This window comes from Oncorhynchus masou, chromosome 13 (genome assembly GCF_036934945.1).
Source record: "Oncorhynchus masou masou isolate Uvic2021 chromosome 13, UVic_Omas_1.1, whole genome shotgun sequence".
NCBI classification, from domain to species: domain Eukaryota; kingdom Metazoa; phylum Chordata; class Actinopteri; order Salmoniformes; family Salmonidae; genus Oncorhynchus; species Oncorhynchus masou.
In genome coordinates this window covers 66189503-66215083 of record NC_088224.1, presented here as the reverse complement: position 1 = coordinate 66215083, position 25581 = coordinate 66189503, and the positions used below count along the sequence as shown (strand labels likewise).

General features: G+C 42.2%; 3 protein-coding genes across 3 annotated transcripts in view; 2 read left to right on the top strand and 1 right to left on the bottom strand.

Annotated features, from left to right (window-relative positions):
- Positions 1-737: 737 nt before the first annotated feature.
- LOC135552861 (beta-crystallin A1-2) lies at positions 738-20355 on the bottom strand. Its single transcript, XM_064984772.1, has 6 exons — positions 20283-20355; positions 4117-4180; positions 3780-3898; positions 3173-3314; positions 2577-2719; positions 738-1257 (listed from the first exon to the last, which is right to left on the bottom strand). Exons 2-6 carry the CDS (start codon positions 4153-4155, stop codon positions 1110-1112), a joined length of 591 nt encoding a protein of 196 aa, XP_064840844.1. The 5' UTR covers positions 4156-4180; positions 20283-20355; the 3' UTR covers positions 738-1109.
- Positions 11910-13871, top strand: LOC135553399 (beta-crystallin B1-like). Its single transcript, XM_064985538.1, has 5 exons — positions 11910-11975; positions 12169-12287; positions 13171-13303; positions 13449-13591; positions 13703-13871. The coding sequence occupies exons 1-5, from the start codon at positions 11910-11912 to the stop codon at positions 13869-13871; spliced, it is 630 nt and encodes a 209-aa protein (XP_064841610.1).
- Positions 20356-20372: 17 nt separating the features above from the next.
- LOC135552860 (protein unc-119 homolog A-like) overlaps positions 20373-25581 on the top strand; it is a 40968-nt gene continuing 35759 nt past the window's right edge. Inside the window, exon 1 of the mRNA XM_064984771.1 lies at positions 20373-20661. Coding sequence (XP_064840843.1) covers positions 20373-20661 — 289 coding nt within the window. The remainder of the gene's footprint in view (positions 20662-25581) is intronic.

Here is a 25581-nt window from a genome sequence, read left to right as displayed (position 1 = left end):
TTATTTCTTTACCTACCTTTTTTCACCTAACACCTTTTTTCGCACTATTGGTTAGAGCCTCTAAGTAAGCATTTCACTGTAAGGTCTACTACACCTGTTGTATTTGGCGCATGTGACAAACTTTGATTTGATAATAGATCTGAGTTTAATTAAAATAAAAAATTTCACTCATTATTTAATCTTTGTACTGTATATTGAATTATGGCTAAAATACGTTGATTACTGGAGTTTCTAACCGTGTGCTGTGCTATAGCGTGTAATAAGGGTGGAATATGTGTCAGTTTGCTTTCAGTATGAAGGTCCACTTAGTAGACACTTTATATTTCTTAACCATATTTTCTATATTTCTTATAAGCAAGGGTGAAATTAGTTTGTTAAAGGTGATGGAACTGCTGTACATAAAAGTAACTGCCATTATAGGGTCATTTCAACTAAGAGTTTATAGCTACTTGTCTGCTACTGTAGGCTTGTAAGGGTAGGCCTAGAAGTGGTGGAATGCTGTGGTGTAACTCCAGCCCAGTTCGACCCGTTTTATAGTGACCGGAAACCTGATGCTGAACATGAACCAGTAGATTATAGCCCTGGCATAACCAACTCCACTAACTTCTATTACAGATAGTGAGGCCTTCATTAGAAAGTAGTCACCTACAGCGGAAAGGGCTGAGAAAAGATGCAAGAGAAGACAGTGAAAAGAGTAAAGACACTTGAGCAGGTTAATAGCAGACTCTTGTATCGCTGTTTATTTTTTTCTCATTTTCTCTTTATTGATCACTGTGGCTGTGAATTCCCCGTGACAACACTGAAGAACAGCATCAAAGCCTGGGTTGTACCACCACATCACACGAGACCCTTCACTCCGCTTGATGTGGGATGCACCTGTCACTTTTCTATCTTACTTTTTCATTCTCTCGTTTTTCTTCTTTTGGCGATGGAACAAAACAAAAGTGCTGTAAACATGTTTGTCGCTGTGGAGCACCAGAAGCTTCAGGAGCCGTCGGTCTTGGAGGTCTAACAGGACTACTGGTCAAGCTTGAAATGATAGGGCGAATGAGGGATGAGGGGAAAGGAGGAAGAGGAGGGGTGAAAGAGGGAGGAGGCTGTGGACGCTCTTACTGCTGGATGCGACGCAGAGACTGGACCTGGAAGGTCTGAGCGTGGGAGCCCCACTCCCTGTAGTGTTTGTACTCTCCGCCATGACGGTCGCACTCCATGATGTACTGGTAGCCACGGTAACCGGGGAACTGGTAGCACACCCAGCTAAAGGGGGAGATGGAGAGGAAGTGGGTGAAGTGAGAAAATACCAGGAAACAAGCCCCAGCCCTTACCCTGTAGAACAGGGATGGACAACTTGGCGGACACTTTTGTAGGTCCGCAGATCAAGTTCCACAACAAAAAATTAAAATACTAAATGTGCAATTTCAAAATTGTTGTTCATAAGCAGTTTTTTGTCTTATGACAGTCACTCTCATTGGTAAGCTAGCCCATGTCAGCAAACATTTTTCAGATTGGTAAGCTAGTCTAGCCAGCTATCTAAACTTGTAGTAATCATCGTTGAATTACCGACTGGTGGCTCCCCATTGATCATTAGATATCACATTAAAACCTGCAAATATTTCTCTCCACCACATGACAACATGAGTAGAGTTGCAGCAAACTTACTTTAAAACTGAAACATCTTCTCTACGCTTGCCCCCCAGCCACTGTGGCCCCTCATGATGTTCAGAGTCTAGGCCCTTGCAGATCAGAAATAGTTGGCCTCTACAGTACATGTTAATCCTCTGTATAATATCCAGGGACACCATATAATAGCACATTATAATATACCATATAATAGCTCATTTTTCACCATAGTGTCTCTTTAACACATTTGGCAAAGAGAGGTCAGTAAGGTCACAGGACACTCGTTTAGATAATTAATAATTTCAGTTCTGAAATAGTCTTTTGCTTAGTTATATTATGATCTATTACAGAACGGATTATCCTCTCACAGTTTCTATAATTATTACAAAGGATTTGAATTATATAGTTATTACAATGGATTTTAATCTTACTGCACCTTTTTAGCAGTTTGTCCAAGTTTAGTATTTTTCTCCCCAAATTCGATCAGGCTCGGGAGAAGCGAAGGTGGAGTCATGCGTCCTCCAAAACATGACCCACCTTACCCCGCTCCTGAACACCCGCCCGCTTAACCCGGAAGCCAGCCGCACCAATGTGTTGGAGGAAACACCGTTCAACTGGCGACTGGGGTCAGCCAGCAGGCGGCCACTTTTGTAGGTCCGCAGATCAAGTTCCACTTTAAAAAAATAATAATACTAAAGGTGCAACCCACCACAAGAAGATGCTAGAGCGCGATGAGCCAAGTAAAGCCCCTCCGGCCAAACCCACCCCTAACCCTGACGTAGCTGGGCCAATTGTGAGCCGTCCTATGGGACAGCCCAGGAATGAACCCGGGTCTGTACTAATGCCTCTAGCACTGTACCACTCGAGAGGCCTGATTCCTCTATTTCTGATTTGTTATGAGCATAGTCTTCTGTAGTGTGAAAAAGGAAGCCAGGGTTTCTACTCCTACTACTTACGCTCCACTCTGGACCTGCATGGATCCGATCTCGTTGTTGCCCCAGCCCATGGCCTGCAGGGAGGGGTAGTCATCGTTCATCTCCCACTGCTTGCCAATGAAGTTCTCCCTTTCGAACACCACAATCTTGGACTCCTTATGGTTCTGTGCAGTTCAGAAAGAAGATTAGGCAATGTCAGGTTACATTCAACCTGTTTCACTCCAAACTATTTACGAAAGATATATTGGGTAAAAGTATGAATGAAAGTATGAAATCTTTATAATACTGTGTTTTATTCACTTTGTCATTTAGCCTCTACCAGCATTATTGAAAGTACTATCAAGGACAGCTACTTGTATCTGTTAAATGTAATAATGTCAGTGTCAGTAATACTGAGTAGAGCTGGACTCTGTCAGTGTCAGTCACAAGAGCCAGAGACACGGACTGAGGCCAGAACCCAGGCTTCTGTTCCAATATCGGTACTAACATACAATGTGAATGTATTGGGCATTCTAAGTGGAATTCTGCAATGGATATTGGAACATAGTCCACAGAGGAGAGTGTCTGTCTGGCCTGGTCTGGCAGGAACAGGAAGTAGGCTTGGATTGTACACTCACAGCAGAGCAGACTGGGCGGAAGGACATCAACCTCTCGATGTGGTAGGCGTTGCTGCCACTCCAGGACTCCCAGCGAGGGTACTCTCCACGCTCCAACACAAACTGCTGCCCGGAGAAGCTGGAGTGCTCGTACCCTACCCAGCTACACATACATACATACATACATACATACATACATACATACATACATACATACATACATACATACATACATACATACATACATACATACATACATACATACATACATACATACATACATACATACATACATACATACATACATACATACATACATACATACATACATACATACATACATACATACATACATACAGAGATGGAAAGTCGGACAGATACAAAGTGATAGAGATGAATAGCGAGACATGGAGAGACAGAGGGATAGAGATATACAGTACATGTAGATTGTTGCTAAGGTGGGGCAAAGACTTTGTCATGTGTCCATGATACAGTATGTGTCTATCAGTATCCCTTAGAAATTGTTGCCTGTGCAATGGTCCCCTGGCTTGAAGGATAATGTGTAACCTGTCGGGGAGATAAATATCCTACAGTATGTACATGTGTTTTGGGGGGCTGTCTGACTTACGCTCCACACTCGACCTTCAGGGAGCGGATGTTGTCCACACCACACTCCATGATGTTCTGGCAGGAAGCAGTGAACTCCATACGCTTTCCCTGGAAGTTCTCCTGGTCGTAGACAGTGATCTAGGACAGAGGATATAGTGCATATTTGTAATCTGCCTGACCCGCTATTGCTGTTTTAAATGTGTTTTTTTATAGTTTTTTTACTGTTTTTAACACAACCAGTATCTCTGCTAGAGAATGCACTTCCGTGTGCAAAGCTTTCCTTTCTCCTTTTGCGACTGTTTTCAGGAAAAATGGAAAAGTGTTGTGGAAACGTGGTGAACCTAACACTGACTCACCTTCCATGGTCCCACTGGGTTAGGAGTAGTCAGCGCCATGTTTGATATCTCACTAATAATTGACCTGCAGTGCAGAAAGCACACAGTCACAGACAGTCACGCAGTCACATTTCTGTTTGGCCTTACAGGAAGACCAGGGTAGACCTGACTAAACCCCAATGGACCTCATCTCCACTCAGCTCTTGCGTCAGTCTGTGCCCAGCAGCTAATGCCCAAATATATTAATATTATGGTTATGCTAATGTGGCTGGAACTAGAGAATCTATGCAAGAGACTCAAGACAAGCCCAAACAAATCACTGCCCTGTGCTGTTGCTGATGATAATACAATGCACATAGGGCTGAGGGAGGAGAGGCACGCCACAAGAACATCTAGCTAAAGAGAGGCACGCCACAAGAACATCTAGCTAAAGAGAGGCACGCCACAAAAACATCTAGCTAAAGAGAGGCACGCCACAAGAACATCTAGCTAAAGAGAGGCACGCCACAAGAACATCTAGCTAAAGAGAGGCACGCCACAAAAACATCTAGCTAAAGAGAGGCACGCCACAAAAACATCTAGCTAAAGCCAGAGCAACGATACAAAGCAGAAAACAGATACCAACAGAGAAGTGCAAATACTATAGTATAATACTGAAAAAAAATCCTCTCTAATACATAGGTCTGGTATCTAATGTTGGTATGTAATACCACAAATAAAATAGTACAATGCAAAGCATCCATCCACATTTCTGAATAATATGTGCTAATTATGTTTTTCTTTATTAGTTGTTATAAATTCTACATTGTGAACCATTGTGTCATGTGCCTGTAAGTCATGCCATTGTCACACCCTGAGTGTGTAAAGTAAACTGTGCTGTTGATGGCGTCATGTATGATGTTGACTATGATGACGATTGGCGTGTCCATTTAGAGAATGTGTGTGTGCATATGACCCTTTCTATACATTCCCAAGGCTCAGCAGAAAACAGCAAAGGAAAAAAACAGGACAATGGACAATGTAAATGGACAACAATGCTGGCAAATTGCTATAGGCTGAATGGTCTAAAGATGGAGGGCTTACCTGACCTACCCCAAAAAATTGCTGTGTAGCGCTCACGGGGGGCTCCACAAAACGATGTCCTGACCCCTGAGTAAACGGGCCTATTTATACACAGTGGTGGTAAATGGAGCCCAGGCCTGTGGGACGGGGTAGGAGTCAGCACATTGCTGGGCCCTCCATTGTTCCATACTGAGCCACAGGGCTTTAGGCTCTCCCCCGCCTGCCATGGTGTGCTGGTGTACTGGTCTGGATGCAGGGCACTGTGCCCAGTGACGATTAACACAAGCGTCCGGGACAAGCGTCCGGACTCCGTGATTATACAGACATAGACTACACCCAGTCCTGGTCATAGCCCTACCCCTAACCCATGACACGATTGCAGTAGTTAATGTATATGCTGTTGAGGAAAAAGATAGAGACACACGTCAGAAAGAGGATGTACCAAAATTCTAACCATTTAAAAATGTGTTTCTTAGATGACAATTGAGGAGATCAATGAGCCAATTAGAAGCTGAGGATGATTAGGTGGCCATGATGGTCAGATTGGGAATTTAGCCAGGACACCAGGGTTAACACCCCTACTCATACAATGGGATCTGTGCCATGGGATCTTTAGTGACCACAGAGAGTCAGGACACCCATTTCACGTTGCATCTGAAAGACAGCACCCTACACAGAGCAATGTCCCCAATAACTGCCTTGGGGAAATGATTCATTTTTGACCAGAAGAAAGTGTCTCCTACTGGCCCTACAAACACCACTTCCAGCAGCATCTGGTCTCCCATCCAGGACCAACCCTGAGATTTGAGATTTAAGTCAGAAGTGGGATGCAGGGTGTTATGCTGCTGGCTCCATTCACTGTAGTTTTTCTGTGGACAAAACAGTACAGTGAATAGTGTAGTGAAGTGTTTTTTTTAAAGTAACCTTTTAACTAGGCAAGTATTTTACAGTTAACTATAGTATAAATACTGTAGTAAAAAAACTGTAGTATATACTACTTAATGTTGTGTTTTTACGGATTGTAGTATACTATAATACAGTGCCTTGCGAAAGTATTCGGCCCCCTTGAACTTTGCAACCTTTTGCCACATTTCGAGGCGTCAAACATAAAGATATAAAACTGTATTTTTTTGTGAAGAATCAACAACAAGTGGGACACAGTCATGAAGTGGAACGATATTTATTGGATATTTCAAACTTTTTTTAACAAGTCAAAAACTGAAAAATTGGGCGTGCAAAATGATTCAGCCCCTTTACTTTCAGTGCAGCAAACTCTCTCCAGAAGTTCAGTGAGGATCTCTGAATGATCCAATGTTGACCTAAATGACTAATGATGATAAATACAATCCACCTATGTGTAATCAAGTCTCCGTATAAATGCACCTGCACTGTGATAGTCTCAGAGGTCCGTTACAAACGCAGAGAGCATCATGAAGAACAAGGAACACACCAGGCAGGTCCGAGATACTGTTGTGAAGAAGTTTAAAGCTGGATTTGGATACAAAAAGATATCCCAAGCTTTAAACATCCCAAGGAGCACTGCAAGCGATAATATTGAAATGGAAGGAGTCAGACCACTGCAAATCTACCAAGACCTGGCCGTCCCTCTAAACTTTCAGCTCATACAAGGAGAAGACTGATCAGAGATGCAGCCAAGAGGCCCATGATCACTCTGGATGAACTGCAGAGATCTACAGCTGAGGTGGGAGACTCTGTCCATAGGACAACAATCAGTCGTATATTGCACAAATCTGACCTTTATGGAAGTGGCAAGAAGAAAGCCATTTCTTAAAGATATCCATAAAAAGTGTCGTTTAAAGTTTGCCACAAGCCACCTGGGAGACACACCAAACTTGTAGAATAAGGTGCTCTGGTCAGATGAAACCAAAATTGAACTTTTTGGCAACAATGCAAAACGTTATGTTTGGCCTAAAAGCAACACAGCTCATCACCCTGAACACACCATCCCCACTGTCAAACATGGTGGTGGCAGCATCATGGTTTGGGCCTGCTTTTCTTCAGCAGGGACAGGGAAGATTGTTAAAATTGATGGGAAGAAGGATGGAGCCAAATACAGGACCATTCTGGAAGAAAACCTGATGGAGTCTGCAAAAGACCTGAGACTGGGACGGAGATTTGTCTTCCAACAAGACAATGATCCAAAACATAAAGCAAAATCTACAATGGAATGGTTCAAAAATAAACATATCCAGGTGTTAGAATGGCCAAGTCAAAGTCCAGACCTGTATCCAATCGAGAATCTGTGGAAAGAACTGAAAACTGCTGTTCACAAATGCTCTCCATCCAACCTCACTGAGCTCGAGCTGTTTTGCAAGGAGGAATGAGAAGAAAATTCAGTCTCTCGATGTGCAAAACTGATAGACATACCCCAAGCGACTTACAGCTGTAATCACAGCAAAAGGTGGCGCTACAAAGTATTAACTTAAGGGGGCTGAATAATTTTGCACGTCCAATTTTTCAGTTTTTGATTTGTTAAAAAAGTTTGAAATATCCAATAAATGTCGTTCCACTTCATGATTGTGTCCCACTTGTTGTTGATTCTTCACAAAAAAATACAGTTTTATATCTTTATGTTTGAAGCCTGAAATGTGGCAAAAGGTCGCAAAGTTCAAGGGGGCCGAATACTTTCGCAAGGCACTGTATGTGCCGTAGTGTTTTTGCTGACTGTAGTATTTACTGTAGTGTTCTTGCAGACACTACTGTAGTATTTTTGTTTTATTATCTTTGACATAGAAGTGCAGGCTTTCTCCTTGAGGAAACCTACTGGAGAAATAATAAACAATAACATTTTCCTTAAAGGGTAACTCTCAACCCAAATTTCATCCTTTGCCCAACCCCTTCAAATTTAAAACAAAATACTATCAGGTGAGATGGTGTGGCTGGGGGGAATTTTTCATAAATATTAATTGGAGAGGGGGGTAGTTGTACCTGATACCAACACTTTCTCACTAAAGCATACCTACCAGAAGTTCATTGGCACGCTCTGATAATAAGATTATGCATCGAGAGCAAACACTCCTCCCGACAGTTCGCTCATAGTGGTAAGGTGCAGAGTTCCAGACTTATATTGCAACTTGCGGTGTAATTTTGAATTCCCGAAGGAAATGTAACTTACTGCCTTTTGAATTTTGTTTAATGTCAGTGGTCTAGTCAAGGAAGCATCATGCACATATTGACACACTCCACTTAACACAGCCTGGTCTCATAGACTAGATGTAACATTAGTATGATATGGTACGTTTGGTATGGTTACATAAGACCGATGGTTACTTAAGGTCAAATGGAAGTAGGGTGGTTGGTCAGGGGGCAATTTTAGCTAATTAGCAACTTTTCAGCTGCTTGCTACTTTGCAACTGCTTAGATGGTTAGCTAACCCTTCCCCTAACCTTAACCCTTTAACCTAACTCCTAAACTTAACCCTAACTTTAACCCTAACCCCTAGCCTAGCTAATGTTCGCAGCCAGCTAATGTCAGCCACCTAGCTACCTAGCTAGAATTTGTAACATATTCGTAAAATATAATATGAATTGCAATTCGTAACATATCAGGACTCTCCATAAGGTGGTGTGGTCTGCACAACGCATCACCAGGGGCAAACTACCTTCCCTCCAGGACACCTACGGCACCTGATGTCACAGGAAGGCCAAAAAGATCATCAAGGACAATAATCACCCGAGCCACTGCCTGTTCACCCCACTACTATCCAGTAGGCGAGGTCAGTACAAGTGCATTAAAGCTGGGACCGAGAGACTGAAAAACAGCTTCTATCTCAAGGCCATCAGACTGTTAAACAGCCATCACTAGCACAGAGAGGCTGCTGCCTACATACAGACTTGAAATCATTGGCAACTTTAGTAAATTAAACACTAGTCGCTTTAATAATGTATATATACTATATTCTATACTATCTACTGCATCTTAGCCTATGCCACTCTGACATCCATATATATATATATATATATATATATATATATATATATATATATATATATATATATATATATATATATATATTCTTATTCCATAACTTACCTAGATTTGTGTGTATTAGGTATTTGTTGTGGAATTGTTAGATATTGCTGCACTGTTGGAACTAGAAGCACAAACATTTTGCTACTCTTGCAATAACATCTGCTAACCATGTGTACTGTATGTGACCAATAAAATTTGATTTTGATTTGAAACGGGTAATGGATATCCACAAATGAATAGATACCATACGAAACATCATACTAAATGGAGTGTCTCGGATTTACGTACAAAATCATACGAAATTCTTTGAGACCAGGTTGCTTACCAAGACCATTGCCACATAAGGCACGCTCTCACCTGCTTTTATAGTAAGCCTTGAGGTGGTACCACCCAACACATCTGGAAGGGAGTGTATTTCATACCGAACCCCTCCCTTTTGATGACATAGAGCCACAATCACGAGTTCAATGGAAGTTTAACCGCATGGGCCTCATCTCAATCCTCCGCATCTGCATCTGCGGTGGAAGGCGGCCGAGTTCCATCGGTGTTTGTCAGACCATGTGACATCCCGAAAATCGGTCTTCTCACAAATGTTCGTAGCATCTGAACCGTTGAGGCTACAAACTAACATGACTCCATAAGTGTCACGGGAATCATTGGAATGTAACCCATACAAATTAATGGAATTATAGAGATAGTTAAATATATATTATTATTATTTTTTTCCTGCGCTTTCTTATGTCTCTTAGATATAGGACAGACACTTCAGATTCTTGTTATTTTTTGGACTGTCTTTGTTGGCATTTACGAAGGTGTTATTCAATGCATTTCTATGGGCTATAGTAGTAAATCTTTTTTTCTACCTCAGTGTCCTACATTTCAAAATCAAATAGCTAAATGAGCCATGATTTGATCATCTTAAAACATTCCATATGTTAGCTTAGTAGAACCCCCCCCCCCCCCAACAGCTTAGACTTGTAGAGTATATTAAGCACCATTATCAATAAGCTCTATTTCTATCCTAATCCACTTGACCCCCCCCCCCCCCCTTATCTTTGATATATGATGATACTATATAATGTGACACCTGTACCAAACAACATGCTTTACAAACCTGCTTTCTTCACCCAACTGTACCTGATGATTTCCACTTAGCTAGATATTCTCTGCCTGGCCAATGTCATGTTCTGACTGTTTCACTGTAAACCATTATTGTATTGTAAAATTACATGGGTGCCAAGTCCTTTTGCTGTGTTCCTCTCACTATACTAGATGTTGGCAGTCTGACAGACACTACTGTCCATTGAGGTGTCCCATGCTATAACAACAAAACAAAACAACCTAGCAAACACCAAACTGTGTGTGTGCATACCTGCGCGCCTATTCGCACGACACACAATAGGTCAGCACATTGTTTGCTCTGCTAGAGAGAGAGAGACAGCGAGAGATCCACCACACAGCGCAGGACAACAAAGCGAGTAGCCGACTCAGCATGGTTTAGTGGAGATCAGCATATATGACCCCTGACCCCCCCCCCCCCCCCCAAAGAAAACCATGCTCATCCAATGACGAGGTGGGATCCCAGCCCAATAGGCGGCATGGGGATGTAAATGTATATATATCCCTACTCTGGGGGCTTGATTCAAACTCTTAGGCTTATCTTTCTGGACGTTCGTTCCTCCCTTGTACCTGACAACCAGCCGCTTGGTGAGATTCACACTCAGGGAAGGGGGTTGTGAGCGAGAGAGATGGGGGGCAAAGGTGTGGTCTCTTCGTCCCATAACCTAAATCAAGGACTGTCAAATTGAAGCTTTTGACTTCAATTAACTCTGGGATGTTCTTTTGTCTTATATCAAGAGAGTGATGTTTTGCATTACTTTGATGTTCTGTCTGTTCCGTGGTTCATTTAATGGGAAATGGCGGTGAGAGAGATGAGCCCATGTTTAACTGTGATCTTCTCTCAGCTCAGTAATACTACATGACAGGCCTACCTGCATCTGGCAGATGAAAGTGTGCTCAGTGTCACTAAATTTAGTAATTGTAAGAAAAATATGTTTGAGCATGTTGTTTAAAAAAGATCTTTGGAGATTTTATTTTTTCACAGAGGAATTGCTCTTTATGGAATATTTAGTGGGGGTAAATTGCACAGGCAAGTCTCTTAGAACAGGCTTCAACATCAAAAGGTGTGTTTTGGAGTAGAGTTCATGATAGAGGAAAAAGCCTAAAAAACAGTCTAGATTAAGGCCTTGAGTGACTAGATACAAGTAGATTCTGTTCTCATTAATAGTTTGTGTGAATACGTGGGTTTTGATATGGAATTTTGGCAAAAGACGAATATTGATATCTGTTTATAGTCATTGAGTTGAACATGAACTACTGTTGGTCTTTTTTTCTCTTTTGTATCTGAAACCAGTGGGAAACATTTCTTTGATCTATTTAGCTGAACAGATATGACTCTTGGGGGGCCTGTTGAATAGATACACAGCTGGGGCATGGGCTGCAGGTAGCTTAGTGGTTAAGGGTGTTGGGCCATTAACTAAAAGGTCGCTGGTTTGAATCTCTGAGCCAACGAGGTGAAAAAATCTGATGTTCCCTTGAGCAAAGCACTTAACCCTAGTTGCCCTGGATAAGAATGTCTACTAAATGATTAAAATGAGTGTCACAATATGAAGGTCAAATGAGGCTGTTTTTCCAAGAGGCTCGGCATTAATTTCTCTCCCTTCCTCTCACTCTCTTCCTGTTTGGCCACAGATTCAACCATGTCCCACTCCGGAGCCCAGGGCAGCATTGGGAGCCACCCAGCCATGGGGCTGCGTGCCCACAAAGTAGGTCAACACACTTTTTTAACAAACTACTTATCATAACTAATCATCTTTAGCGAAGATACAGCATTTCCAGTTGTTTTAAATGCCCAAGACTGCCATCTTGATCAAAGATCTCCATATCAAATCATTAACAGTAATATATTATAGCTTATTACGGTAAATTACCATAATGTGGTATTCACTATCTTTACAGATGTACCTGTTTGAGTTTGAGAACTTCCAGGGTCGTATGATGGAGTGCATCACTGAGTGCCGTAACCTGTGTGAGAAGGGCTTTGAGAGGATCGGCTCCATCAGGGTGGAGTGTGGACCGTACGTCATATCTAACTTCATCTGTTTACATAGAAGATTAAAAAACACATTCATAGGGATTCATATTATTCGAGCCATTAGAATGAAGTTGTCAGCTGGAGAGTGTCCAGAAGAATGCTTGCAGAATCATTCTGAGCGGGTCGTACACCAGCTACTGGGAAGCCCTCAAAACCCTCGGAATCATGTCCTTCGACAGCAGACGGGAGCAGATCTGCCTGACATTTGCTAAATCCCCACAGAACTCCCAGTTTGCAGACTGGCTCCCCCCTACCAGACCTCAGATTACTGGACAGGCAACGCGCAACAGCCACAAACTGAACACTCCCATAACACACACAGGCCGCTATCAGAACTCTCCCATTCCATACTTCACTAAACTGATCAATGCACACACCATATAGCCCAGGGGCCTTAGAAATGCCTCTGAACTCTGAAGATGCCTTTTCTAAAGCTGCCACCCCAAACCTTGTTGTCGTAGTATTGTTGTTTTGTATATATTACATATTTTTTACATTTTATTATATTAAGTGTTTTGATAGTACAATCCTAAACTATTTGATAATTATGTGATTGATGTTATGATTGTAAATTGGTTTACAATTCAGTCTATGACTGAGAGAAACCAGTAAAACCTACTAATACTAACGTTATCTTAGTCCAATGAGACACCAGATACATAGTTCATTTACAACATGCAATTTCCAATGATACATGACTTTTGCGATGAACATGTGACATCTAACATGGTGTCACCTAGGAACCTTCTAATCACTTAGCTGTACCTAGCCTCAAGGCTTCTGATCATGGTGAAAAGAGAGTTGTGTTAATTCATTATAAGTGTGTTATAGTTGTGCTGTAACACTTATATAATGTCCCCATACAGCTGGGTGGGCTATGAGCAGCAGAACCTGAGTGGAGAGATGTTCATGCTGGAGAAGGGAGAGTACCCCCGCTGGGATACCTGGAGCAACAGCTACAGGTGTGACCGCTTCATGTCCGTCAGGCCCGTTCGCATGGTTAGTCTGTCCATCCATCCATCCATCCATCCACTACATGGATACTCTAGTCTAAGTGGCTTCCCCTCCTCGTCTGAGGGATGTGGGTGAATAGGTGGTAAACTCTATTGCTGATATCCCTCCCTCTGTTCTTCTATGCCTACAGGACACCCAGGACCACAAGATCTGCCTGTTTGAGTGTAATAATTTTGAGGGCCGTAAGATGGAGGTGTGTGATGAGGATATCCCCAGTCTGTGGTCCTACGGCTTCCAGGACCGTGTGGCCAGCATCCAGGTCACTGGTGGAACGTGAGTTGGCATATTAACTTATCAATCCATCCATCTACACATCCTTTTGATTTAAGATGTTAACTTCCATTTCTCTCAAACATTATCTCCGTGTGCTTCTCTGGATGACAGTTGGGTTGGCTACCAGTACCCTGGTTACCGTGGCTACCAGTACGTGTTCGAGTGCGGTGTCTTCAAGCACTGGAACGAGTGGGGCGCCCACCATCCCCAGATCCAGTCCATCCGTAGAGTGAGGGACATGCAGACACATCGCAGAGGCTGCTTTGAGTGGACCGTCTAGATGGAGCCAGGCAGGCGACGGATCATGGGCCAGCAGGACAGAGGGGAAGGAGCCTGGCTTGCCCTAGAGCTAACCATCCTTGGGTCTGGAGCTCCATCTTGGAACTCCACACAGCCAACATAAGCTAACAGCGTACATCACTGGCTCCACCTCAATCACTTTTACAAGTAGTAACATTCAGGGTGTGTGTACTGAGATGCATAATCCTTGAATGAGGACAGTGTCACCTACTGGGCAACGGTTGCTACTGCAGCTCACCTGCAGCTGACTTCCACAATGCCTGAATATAATAATACTGGTGAAAGTGATAGCTGTACTCTCTGTTCCAAGACCGGATGGAATTATAGCATGAGAAGATTTATGATATTTATGATGGGGATTTTAATTGGAGAAAGGGAATTAGTTAACAAAGATTTTAACAAGTTATATAACTTCATTAGTTTGTGTTCACTAGTTTGTTTCCATATCTGCAAACCCAATTTATTTTATACATCTTTTGTTGCTTATGTGTTTCTTAGCTATATACCTAATGATGCCGGATAAGCCTGTTCATTACAATGCTCTACCCTCCTGCGATCTGTGAATCATTTTAGAGAGCAGAGATACAACATACTGCTCTCACTCCAGTCTCTAAGCTACGGTGGACAGCTGCCAGCTCTCTGTGCTCTGTCCATGCCCTGCAGTGAGCTCAATCATCCACGGGAGGCACTGTTTCCCCATGTACTCTCCCCCAAAGCCACCTTCTGGTTTAGGGATTGCACCTCAACCATAATTTCCCCAATGACATTCCACCTTCAAGGCTTCAAAGCTATGCCCATGACCCACTCAGTCTATGGCAGGGAAGCTATGCCCATGGCCCACTCAGTCTAGGGCAGGGAAGCTATATCCATGACCCACTCAGTCTAGGGCAGGGAAGCTATGTCCATGACCCACTCAGTCTAGGGCAGGGAAGCTATGTCCATGACCCACTCAGTCTAGGGCAGGGAAGCTATGTCCATGACCTACTCAGTCTAGGGCAGGGAAGCTATATCCATGACCCACTCAGTCTAGGGCAGGGAAGCTATGTCCATGACCCACTCAGTCTAGGGCAGGGAAGCTATGTCCATGACCCACTCAGTCTAGGGCAGGGAAGCTATGTCCATGACCTACTCAGTCTAGGGCAGGGAAGCTATGTCCATGACCCACTCAGTCTAGGGCAGGGAAGCTATGTCCATGACCTACTCAGTCTAGGGCAGGGAAGCTATGTCCATGACCTACTCAGTCTAGGGCAGGGAAGGTATGTCCATGACCCACTCAGTCTAGGGCAGGGAAGCTATGTCCATGACCCACTCAGTCTAGGGCAGGGAAGCTATGTCCATGACCCACTCAGTCTAGGGCAGTGAGGATGTTTGAAGGAGGAAGTGAGCTCGGGGGCATGATTGGGAGACAGGCTGCTGTAGGCTACCTGGTAGTGTTTTTCTAGACATGCTGACCTTTTGGGAGACCCCTCCCCCCTCTTAATGATGGGGTTGCTGAGGAATCTTGTTATATACACTATATATTTCTCAGGGATACTGGCATCTGGAAAGCAACTTTCCAATAAAATAAAATAAATGAATGAAGATTCCTAACCTCAGTGCTAGAAATGCAATCAGTGGCTCATGTCAGGTTACTTGTTTGACTTTTTGTTCTCTTGTGTGTTGTATGATTATCTGTGGTGTTTGTCCCACATTTTCATATCAGTTATGCTGAACATTCAAAACATTATTCTACATAATATAGATATCCTCACAAAGACGATCCTACATCAACAGTGACAAATTGTAACCATGTCATGTTCTTGCAATCCAACAAATAGCCCAAATTTGGACTGTCGGGGACTCACTTGGGCTGCTGTCAGAATGATTTTTATTTATTTATTTTCTACATTGTAGAATAATAGTGAATATATCAAAACTATGGAATAACACATATGGAATCATGTAGTAACCAAAAAGTGTTAAACAAATATATTATATATTTTACATTCTTCAAAATAGCCACCATTTGCCTTGGTGACAGCTTGGCCAGTGGTGGAAACAGTATCCCACTGTCATACTTGAGTAAAAGTCACCAAGTAAAATTATACTTGAGTAAAAGTCTAAAAGTATTTGGTTTTAAATATACGTAAGTATCAAAAGTAAAAGTATAAATAATTTCAAATTCCTTATATTAATCAGACCAGATGGCCCCATTTTCTTGTTTTGTATTTATTTACGGAAAGCCAGGGGCACACTCCAACATCATTTACAAACAAAGAATGTGTGTTTAGTGAGTCCGCCAGATCAGAGGCAGTAGGGATGACCAGGGATGTTCGGTTGACGTGAATTTGACTATTTCCCCTGTCCTGCTAAGCATTCAAAATGGATCAAGTACTTTTGGGTGTCTAGGAAAATGTATGGAGTAAAAAATACAATATTTTCTTAAGGAATGTAGTGAAGTAGAAGTAAAATTAGTCAAAAATATAAATAGTAAAGTAAAGTACAGATAACCCCCAAAATGACTTAAGTAACAATACTTTAAAGTACTACTTAAATACTTTACACCACTGAGGTTTGCACACTCTTGGCATTCTCTCATCCAGCTTCATAAGGAATGATTTTCCAACAGTCTTGGAGAAGTTCCCACATATGCTGAGCACTTGTTGGCTGCTTTTCTTTCACAATGCGGTCTAACTCATCCCAAACCATCTCAATTGGGTTGAGGTCGGGTGATTGTGGAGGCCAGGTCATCTGATGTACTGCTCCTTCGCTCTCCTTGGTCAAATAACCCTTACACAGCCTGGAGGTGTGTTTTGGGCCACTGTCCTGTTGAAAAACAAATGATAGTCCCAATAAGCGCAAACCAGATGGGATTGTTAAACAGCCATCACTAACATTGAGTGGCTGCTGCCAACATACTGACTCAACTCCAGCCACTTTAATAATGAAAAATTGATGTAATAAATGTATCACCAGCCACTTTAAACAATGCCACTTTATATAATGTTTACATACCCTACATTACTCATCTCATATGTATATACTGTACTCTATACCATCAACTGCATCTTGCCTATGCCGTTCGGCCATCGCTCATTCATATATTTTTAAGTACATATTCTTATTCACTCCTTTACACTTCTGTGTATAAGATAGTTGTTGTGAAATTTTTAGGTTAGATTATTTGTTAGATATTACTGTATGGTCGGAACTAGAAGTACAAGCATTTCGCTACACTCGCATTGACATCTGCTAACCATGTGTATATAACAAATAAAATTTGATTTGATTTGATTGCGTATCGCTACAGAATGCTGTCGTAACCATGCTGGTTAAGTGTTCCTTGAAGTCTAAATAATCACAGACAGTGCCACCAGCAAAGCACCCCCACACCATCACACCTCCTCCTCCATGCTTCACGGTAGGAACCACACATGCAGATATCATCCGTTCACCTACTCTGCGTCTCACAAAGACACGGCAGTTGGAACCAAAAATCTCAAATTTGGACTCATCAGACCAAAGGACAGATTTCCATCGGTCTAATGCCCATTGCTCATCTATTCTTATTGGTGTCCTTTAGTAGTAGTTTCTTTGCAGCAATTAGACCATGAAGGCCTTTCACGCAGTCTCCTCTGAACAGTTGATTTTGAGATGTGTCTGTATCTTGAACTCTATGAAACATTTATTTGGGCTGCAATTTGAGGTGCAGTTAACTCTAACTTATTTTCGGCAGCAGAGGTAACTCTGGCTCTTCCTTTCCTGTGGCGGTCCTCATGAGAGCCAGTTTCATCATAGCGCTTGATGGTTTTTGCAACTGTACTTGAAGAAACGTTTAAAGTTCTTGAACTTAACCCAGATTGACTGACCATCATGTCTTAAAGTAATGATGGACTATCATTTCTCTTTGCTTATTTGAGCTGTTCTTGCCATAATATGGACTTGTTTTTTTAACCAAATAGGGCTATCTTCTGTATACCCCCCCTACCCCCTACCTTGTCACAACACAACTGATTGGCTCAAACACATTAAGAAGGAATGTTACGGCGTTCTTCGTTTGTCGAAAGAGAGTCGGACCGAAATGCAGCGTGTTGGTTACTCATGTTTTTAATAGAACAAATGACGATACATGAAATAACAAAAACAACAAACGGAACGTGAAAAACCTAAACAGCCTGTCTGGTGAACACTAACACATTGACAGGAACAATCACCCACGAAATACAAAGCGAAACCCAGGCTACCTAAATACGGTTCCCAATAAGAGACAACGAGAATCACCTGACTCTGATTGAGAACCGCCTCAGGCAGCCAAACCTATGCAACACACACCCCTAATCAGCCACAATCCCAATAACTAAAAAACCCCACTAAGAATTACAACAAACAATAAACCCATGTCACACCCTGGCCTGACCAACTAATTAACTAAAACACAAAATACTAAGACCAAGGCGTGACAAGGAAAGAAACTCCACAATTGAACTTTTAACAAGGCACACTGGTTAATTGAAATGCATTCCAGGTGACAACCTCAGGAAGCTGGTTGGGAGAATGCCAAGAGTGTGCAAAGCTGTCATCAAGGCAAACGGTTGTGTCACGACTTCCACCGAAGTTGGTCCCTCTCCTTGTTCAGGCGGTGTTCGGCGGTCGAAATTGCTGACCTTCTAGCCATCTCTGATCATCTTTTCTTTTTCCTTTGGTTTTGTCTTGTATCACACCTGGTTTCAATCCCAGTCATTACATGTTGTGTATTTAACCTTCTGTTCCCCCTCATTGTCCTTGTCTTTGATTGTTTGTTTGTAAGCATTGTGCAAGTTATGTTCTGGTGTGCGACGGGTTTTGTACCCACTTGTTTTATTCTGTATATTTTGTTTTTTTAGCACTTATTAAACTGCTCCGTTTATACCAAGTTCGATCTCCTGCGCCTGACTTCCCTGCCACCAGCACGCACCCTTACAGGTTGCTACTTTGAAGAATCTCAAATATATACTTTTTTGGTTACTACATGATTCCATATGTGTTATTTCATAGTTTTGATGTCTCTAAGTTCGATCTCCTGCGCCTAACTTCCCTGCCACCAGCACGCACCCTTACAGGTTGCTACTTTGAAGAATCTCAAATATATACTTTTTTGGTTACTACATGATTCCATATGTGTTATTTCATAGTTTTGATGTCTCTAAGTTCGATCTCCTGCGCCTAACTTCCCTGCCACCAGCACGCACCCTTACAGGTTGCTACTTTGAAGAATCTCAAATATATACTTTTTTGGTTACTACATGATTCCATATGTGTTATTTCATAGTTTTGATGTCTCTAAGTTCGATCTCCTGCGCCTAACTTCCCTGCCACCAGCACGCACCCTTACAGGTTGCTAAAATAGTAACAAATCTTGAATGAGTAGGTGTGTCCAAACTTTTGACTGGTACTGTATAATATAACCAACTTTGAAAGCATCAGCTGCAACTATTGTTTAAAAATCGCCCATATTGTGCCATTGACATTAAAATGTTGGACGTTTAGTCACATAATTCCATGTAATGTGGCAGCTCCGTTTTTGGATTGTAATGGTGATAGCGGCACAGGGTGGAACAGGGTTTAAAAAAAGATTTGTAGCTATAGGGCCATCACATAATTCTCTAGCCCCGCAGAAGCTCTTTTCCAATATGGCTACCCAACAACTCAATGTGGTCTTATCAGAAAATTTCGCAGGACCATAACTCTATGAAATATAATTGTAATATGCCCTGAAATATCTTAAAATGTTCATAGTGATGTAGAATACACAACCACGTTTGCCAGTTGTGCCAGATACAGTATATAAGGATGTTAAATTATTCACAGAATTTTGGTAAGAATGTGTCCAAAAAGCTGTCTGATTCGCTGATTTCTGTAGATATGATCAATAATTGCAAAAATCTGCAAACATGTAAATTGCATATGTACACGTGAATAGTCATGGATGTGAGCTGAAGGGACAACTGCTTCACATGACCTACACTGGCCAAGTGGCCATTTTTACAGTTTCTGGGAATCATGTAATGATCATGTCATAAATTGATGAGAAGTTACAGTAACAATTGAATGAGTCATAGGCTGTTCAATGCGGGAGCGCATGTCCATGCGCTAGTTGGCCACCGCAGAGATGCATGTAGGGTGACAGGACTCCGTTTATGTGAGAATATCCTGCTATCATTTGAGTTTATATGTATTTTCATTAACGGTTTATGATGCTTTCGTATGAGCGCAGACGACCCACCACATCCTTCCTTCCTCTCTCTACGTTCTGAAGTCTGTACACCCCCGCCACCACCACACGCGCGCTCCAAGAGCAAGGGCTATTCAGCCGCCGCACACAAGCAGTAACGGACAGACGGGTTTAAAGAACTTAAGGATTTAAATTACATACCGAGTGAGAGAGCCGTTGAGCCTTGGGTGAGGGAGGGAGAGAGACTGATTTGTATCTTCACCAGATCGGGAGGGGGAGGAGGCACGGAGAATGAGCTATTCTTGTACCACCGAGGCTGTGTGTAACAGCCAGGACGCACCTAACGCCAGTGCGAAGAAAGCGGCTACTAATAATACGAACCGTGGCAGCGGAGATCTCGACAGCAGCAGCAGAAGCCCGAGTTCACGCCAGTCGCACCCCAAACCGCTCGTGGCCATGAAAGTGAAGAAAGGCTGCAACTCGACAGATGCTGGGGTCCCGGTTACATCGGAAGACGAGTTGCTAAGAAACACCGTAATATCGCCTGAGGATGTACTTGGGTTACAGAAGATCACTGAAAGTAAGTAGGCTACTAATTGGTCTGAAGGGTAGCTTCATGGCTACCTGAACCGTTCTGGCCACAGCGCACCTGCTGTTGCTCGGATGCCTGATGCCTGGCATGAAGCATCCGGTCCACAGCAACAACGTTACATTTTTAACGTGCAGCCAGCCATCCATCTATTCATCCATCCGCGTAGTAGCATATTAGTTGCCTCGTGCCAGGTTTTAATTTTTCAAGGGTATACTGCCAGTGCATTGGATAGCGACATAGAGGAACATTAGGCTAAAGTAGTATATTTGTGCGTGTGGAAATACAGGTTATATAGGCTAGCGAAATGTATACATGAATGTTTCTGTGTGGGCAATCTCGACATATTAGATAATGATGTAAGACAGGGGAGTAGGCTATCAGCCTCTAGCTCAGACAGGTTTAGTAGACCGGAACATAGGTATGCACACAACCTTGTGTGTGTGTGTGTGTGTGTGTGTGTGTGTGTGTGTGTGTGTGTGTGTGTGTGTGTGTGTGTGTGTGTGTGTGTGTGTGTGTGTGTGTGTGTGTGTGTGTATGAGAGAGAGAGAGAGAAAAAGAGAGAGAGAGAAAGAGCTAGAAAGAGGGATAAAGACAGAGAAGGTTGGAGCAAGCGAGAGAGAGTGTGTGTGTAAATAGTATTTTTGAACCAGACAGGCAGGGATTAATGTGATTGTTCTTTCTAAGGCCTGCTGTTGTCCACGTTGATGAAAAAAAGTAAATCAGACTTCTCTTAAATCCTTTCCCCAACCTGAAGAACGTGTTTCCTCTTAGGTAACAGGTGGTCAGTGCTCTGTGCCTGCCAACTGAGACTGAGACAGTCAGAGCCTATTTAAAGATCTGCATTAGATTGTTACATGACACAACAACACAGCTACAGTCACTTGGGACACAGATATGCTTTTTGTTGTTGTTGTTGTTGTTGTATAAAGCACATCCACTCTCTGTTCCTTCTGCATTCACACTAGGTTACTGGTGTTTGGTTAGCTGTAAAAGTAATTTTATGGGGTCATCTTTATGTCAACTACCTGAGTGCATCCTGGTTCTATCAAGTGGCTTTGTCCTGGTCTGAAAGATACTGCTTCTCAGGTTAAAATTAATTGCACCAGCCTCACAAAGTATACAGACTGGTGGCTGTTGTATTGCCTGCATCAATTCACCTTTCACATCAGTAGCGGATATAGAGTACAATAGAGCGAAGGCCAGGCATACTACGGTACTATTCTGTAGACACTGTAGGATAAGGGCCTTCTAGGCCACTTTAGAGACTTGGGATGCATCCATATTGTACTTGACACGCTAGTTCCATTTTATATCACAAACCAATGCCCTGTGGTTGTGGGTTAGCTAGATGGTAATAAGGCCTTTAACCTAAGCCTCCATGTACGATGAGTCATTTCAATATACTGTACATGCAGACTTGTGTCTGAACAATTTGGTTGTTATGCGGAGAGTCTCTGCTTTAAGCAAAGGGCATTTCTCATCATCCGGAGCAGTACTCATCCCAAAAGGCGCACTAGCCCGCCAACATCATCCCTTTTATCCATGTTCCTGTCCGATAGTGTTAGCTGTTTGGTTCTGTAACCCCCAGAGGAAGAGCAGAAGAGCAGCATCGGGCTGCAGTGGTGAGATAATACAGAAATCACTGATGAAGGCTGCATAGTGATAATCTCTGCTCTCCACTGACATGTAATCTGGATTATGTCAGAAAGGAAGGGAATGTGGCACTTCTATGACCTGATTGACTCTAGTTAATTAATGCTTCAGAGTCAAGCAGCATGCAACAAAACACTCAACGCATCTGGAAATGTGTTTACAGGGCATATAATTTCTGATTCGAAGCCAAGTTTAGCTGATACTATATGTGTTACATTTTCTGTGTTCACTGTTTTGGTCTCTAGCCAACATAGTTGCAGTTTAGGATACATTCAGGAAACCATAGATCAAATGACATAAATTACATTTCTCTGACAAATGCTTTATGATAGCCACCTGCTATGGTCTAATAATTATTTGATTCATGGTCATTGTATAGAATATCATTGTCCCCCCTCCTGTAGGAGATGCAGTCGTATTGAATTTGGCCCTATGGTTGCCTTACTCTCTTTGAATCAGCACAGTACATACTGTATTAATGAACCAGAGAATCTTCATTATTCAGTCAATACATATGCTACATGTATGCCGAGACTGTACAGAGATCAATTTTGTCCATTTTCTGCTCAGTGGAGGAGAAATAACCAGTGAAAGACTGAAGGAGAAAATTGCAAGGCTTGCTGTGTAAATTACTTTCATGGCAGTGCTTTGGGAGGTAACTGCGTCCATTTTGGGGAGGCAGGGAGACACAGTAGCTCAGCGCTGATAAGGGAGGGACACACTGTTTCTCTGAGACAGGCATGATGAGGAAAATAAATGTAATCTAACCAGTAGAGAGAGGGTGTTTTGTGAAATGAGAAATGGTTTCTTATCAGTGTATGCATGCTGCATGGGGCTTATGCTATAAGGAAAGGAAAGGGAGAAGGGATATGAAATACAGTAGTCACTTCAGGGATTTATTCAGCTTGCAACATGCCATGTATTTAATAGTATGTGAGATGTGCAGAGTTTCATTCCAAAACGCTATATATGCATTTTCATAAATGTTGGTAAATTAGCTTTTATTCTTTATTGAAATTATGAAAGAGATTGGTGTGTTCTTTCACTATCTAATCATGGCATGGGGTTGTTCACTATCTAATCATGGCATGGGGTTGTTCACTATCTAATCATGGCATGGGGTTGTTCACTATCTAATCATGGCGTTGTTCACTATCTAATCATGGCATGGGGTTGTTCACTATCTAATCATGGCATGGGGTTGTTCACTATCTAATCATGGCATGGGGTTGTTCACTATCTAATCATGGCATGGGGTTGTTCACTATTTAATCATGGCATGGGGTTGTTCACTATCTAATCATGGCATGGGGTTGTTCACTATCTAATCATGGCATGGGGTTGTTCACTATCTAATCATGGCATTGGGTTGTTCACTATCTAATCATGGCATGGGGTTGTTCACTATCTATGTCAGGACCCGGTTACGAACCTGGGTCTCCGGAGTGAGAAACAGTCACTTAACCAACTGAGCCACGAATAGTCAGCAGAACCCAGAAGATGAGGCAGACACAGCAGTACTTAAGACGGTGTATTTAATAAAGTAAAAAAGGAGAAGTCCTTCAATACAAAATGGCAAATCCAAAAGGTGGTAGGAATAGCACAAAAAAGCCTCAAGAGATACTCAAAAAACAAAAACAGAATTCCACAAGAGCGTCCACCGGAATCGACAAGAATACACAGAACACTAGGGCTGGGTGCTAACATACAAACACAGAGCACAGAACTGAGGGAAACTAAGGGTTTAAATACAATCAGGGGAAACGAGGCACAGGTGCAAATAATAATGGGAATCAAGGGAAAAAACATAAGGTCAAAAAGCACAATGGGGGCATCTAGTGACCAAAACCCGGAACAACCCTGGCCAAATCCTGACAATCTAATCATGGCATGGGGTTGTTCACTATTTAATCATGGCATGGGGTTGTTCACTATCTAATCATGGCATGGGGTTGTTCACTATCTAATCATGGCATGGGGTTGTTCACTATCTAATCATGGCATGGGGTTGTTCACTATCTAATCATGGCATGGGGTTGTTCACTATTTAATCATGGCATGGAGTTGTTCACTATCTAATCATGGCATGGGGTTGTTCACTATTTAATCATGGCATGGGGTTGTTCACTATCTAATCATGGCATGGGGTTGTTCACTATTTAATTATGGCATGGAGTTGTTCACTATCTAATCATGGCATGGGGTTGTTCACTATCTAATCATGGCATGTGGTTGTTCACTATTTAATTATGGCATGGAGTTGTTCACTATTTAATCATGGCATGGAGTTGTTCACTATTTAATCATGGCATGGAGTTGTTCACTATCTAATCATGGCATGTGGTTGTTCACTATTTAATTATGGCATGGAGTTGTTCACTATTTAATCATGGCATGGAGTTGTTCACTATTTAATCATGGCATGGAGTTGTTCACTATCTAATCATGGCATGGGGTTGTTCACTATCTAATCATGGCATGGAGTTGTTCACTATCTAATCATGGCATGGAGTTGTTCACTATTTAATCATGGCATGGAGTTGTTCACTATTTAATCATGGCATGGGGTTGTTCACTATCTAATCATGGCATGGGGTTGTTCACTATCTAATCATGGCATGGAGTTGTTCACTATTTAATCATGGCATGGAGTTGTTCACTATGTAATCATGGCATGGGGTTGTTCACTATTTAATCATGGCATGGGGTTGTTCACTATCTAATCATGGCATGGGGTTGTTCACTATTTAATCATGGCATGGAGTTGTTCACTATCTAATCATGGCATGGAGTTGTTCACTATTTAATCATGGCATGGGGTTGTTCACTATCTAATCATGGCATGGGGTTGTTCACTATCTAATCATGGCATGGAGTTGTTCACTATCTAATCATGGCATGGAGTTGTTCACTATCTAATCATGGCATGGGGTTGTTCACTATCTAATCATGGCATGGGGTTGTTCACTATTTAATCATGGCATGGGGTTGTTCACTATTTAATCATGGCATGGAGTTGTTCACTATCTAATCATGGTGTTGTTCACTATTTAATCATGGCATGGGGTTGTTCACTATCTAATCATGGCATGGGGTTGTTCACTATCTAATCATGGCATGGGGTTGTTCACTATTTAATCATGACATGGGGTTGTTCACTATTTAATCATGACATGGGGTTGTTCACTATCTAATCATGGTGTTGTTCACTATTTAATCATGGGGTTGTTCACTATCTAATAATGGGGTTGTTCA

Excerpts from the sequence above, each read along its gene's own strand:
- LOC135552861 (XM_064984772.1), bottom strand. The coding sequence starts at position 4,155 with ATGGCGCTGACTACTCCTAACCCAGTGGGACCATGGAAG. Across the intron at positions 3,315-3,779 it reads CTGAAGGTCGAGTGTGGAGC|CTGGGTAGGGTACGAGCACT; the intron begins GTAAGTCAGACA and ends ATGTATGTGTAG. Across the intron at positions 2,720-3,172 it reads TCCGCCCAGTCTGCTCTGCT|AACCATAAGGAGTCCAAGAT; the intron begins GTGAGTGTACAA and ends TGAACTGCACAG.
- LOC135553399 (XM_064985538.1), top strand. The coding sequence starts at position 11,910 with ATGTCCCACTCCGGAGCCCAGGGCAGCATTGGGAGCCACCCAGCCATG. Across the intron at positions 11,976-12,168 it reads TGGGGCTGCGTGCCCACAAA|ATGTACCTGTTTGAGTTTGA; the intron begins GTAGGTCAACAC and ends CTATCTTTACAG. Across the intron at positions 13,304-13,448 it reads CCGTCAGGCCCGTTCGCATG|GACACCCAGGACCACAAGAT; the intron begins GTTAGTCTGTCC and ends CTATGCCTACAG.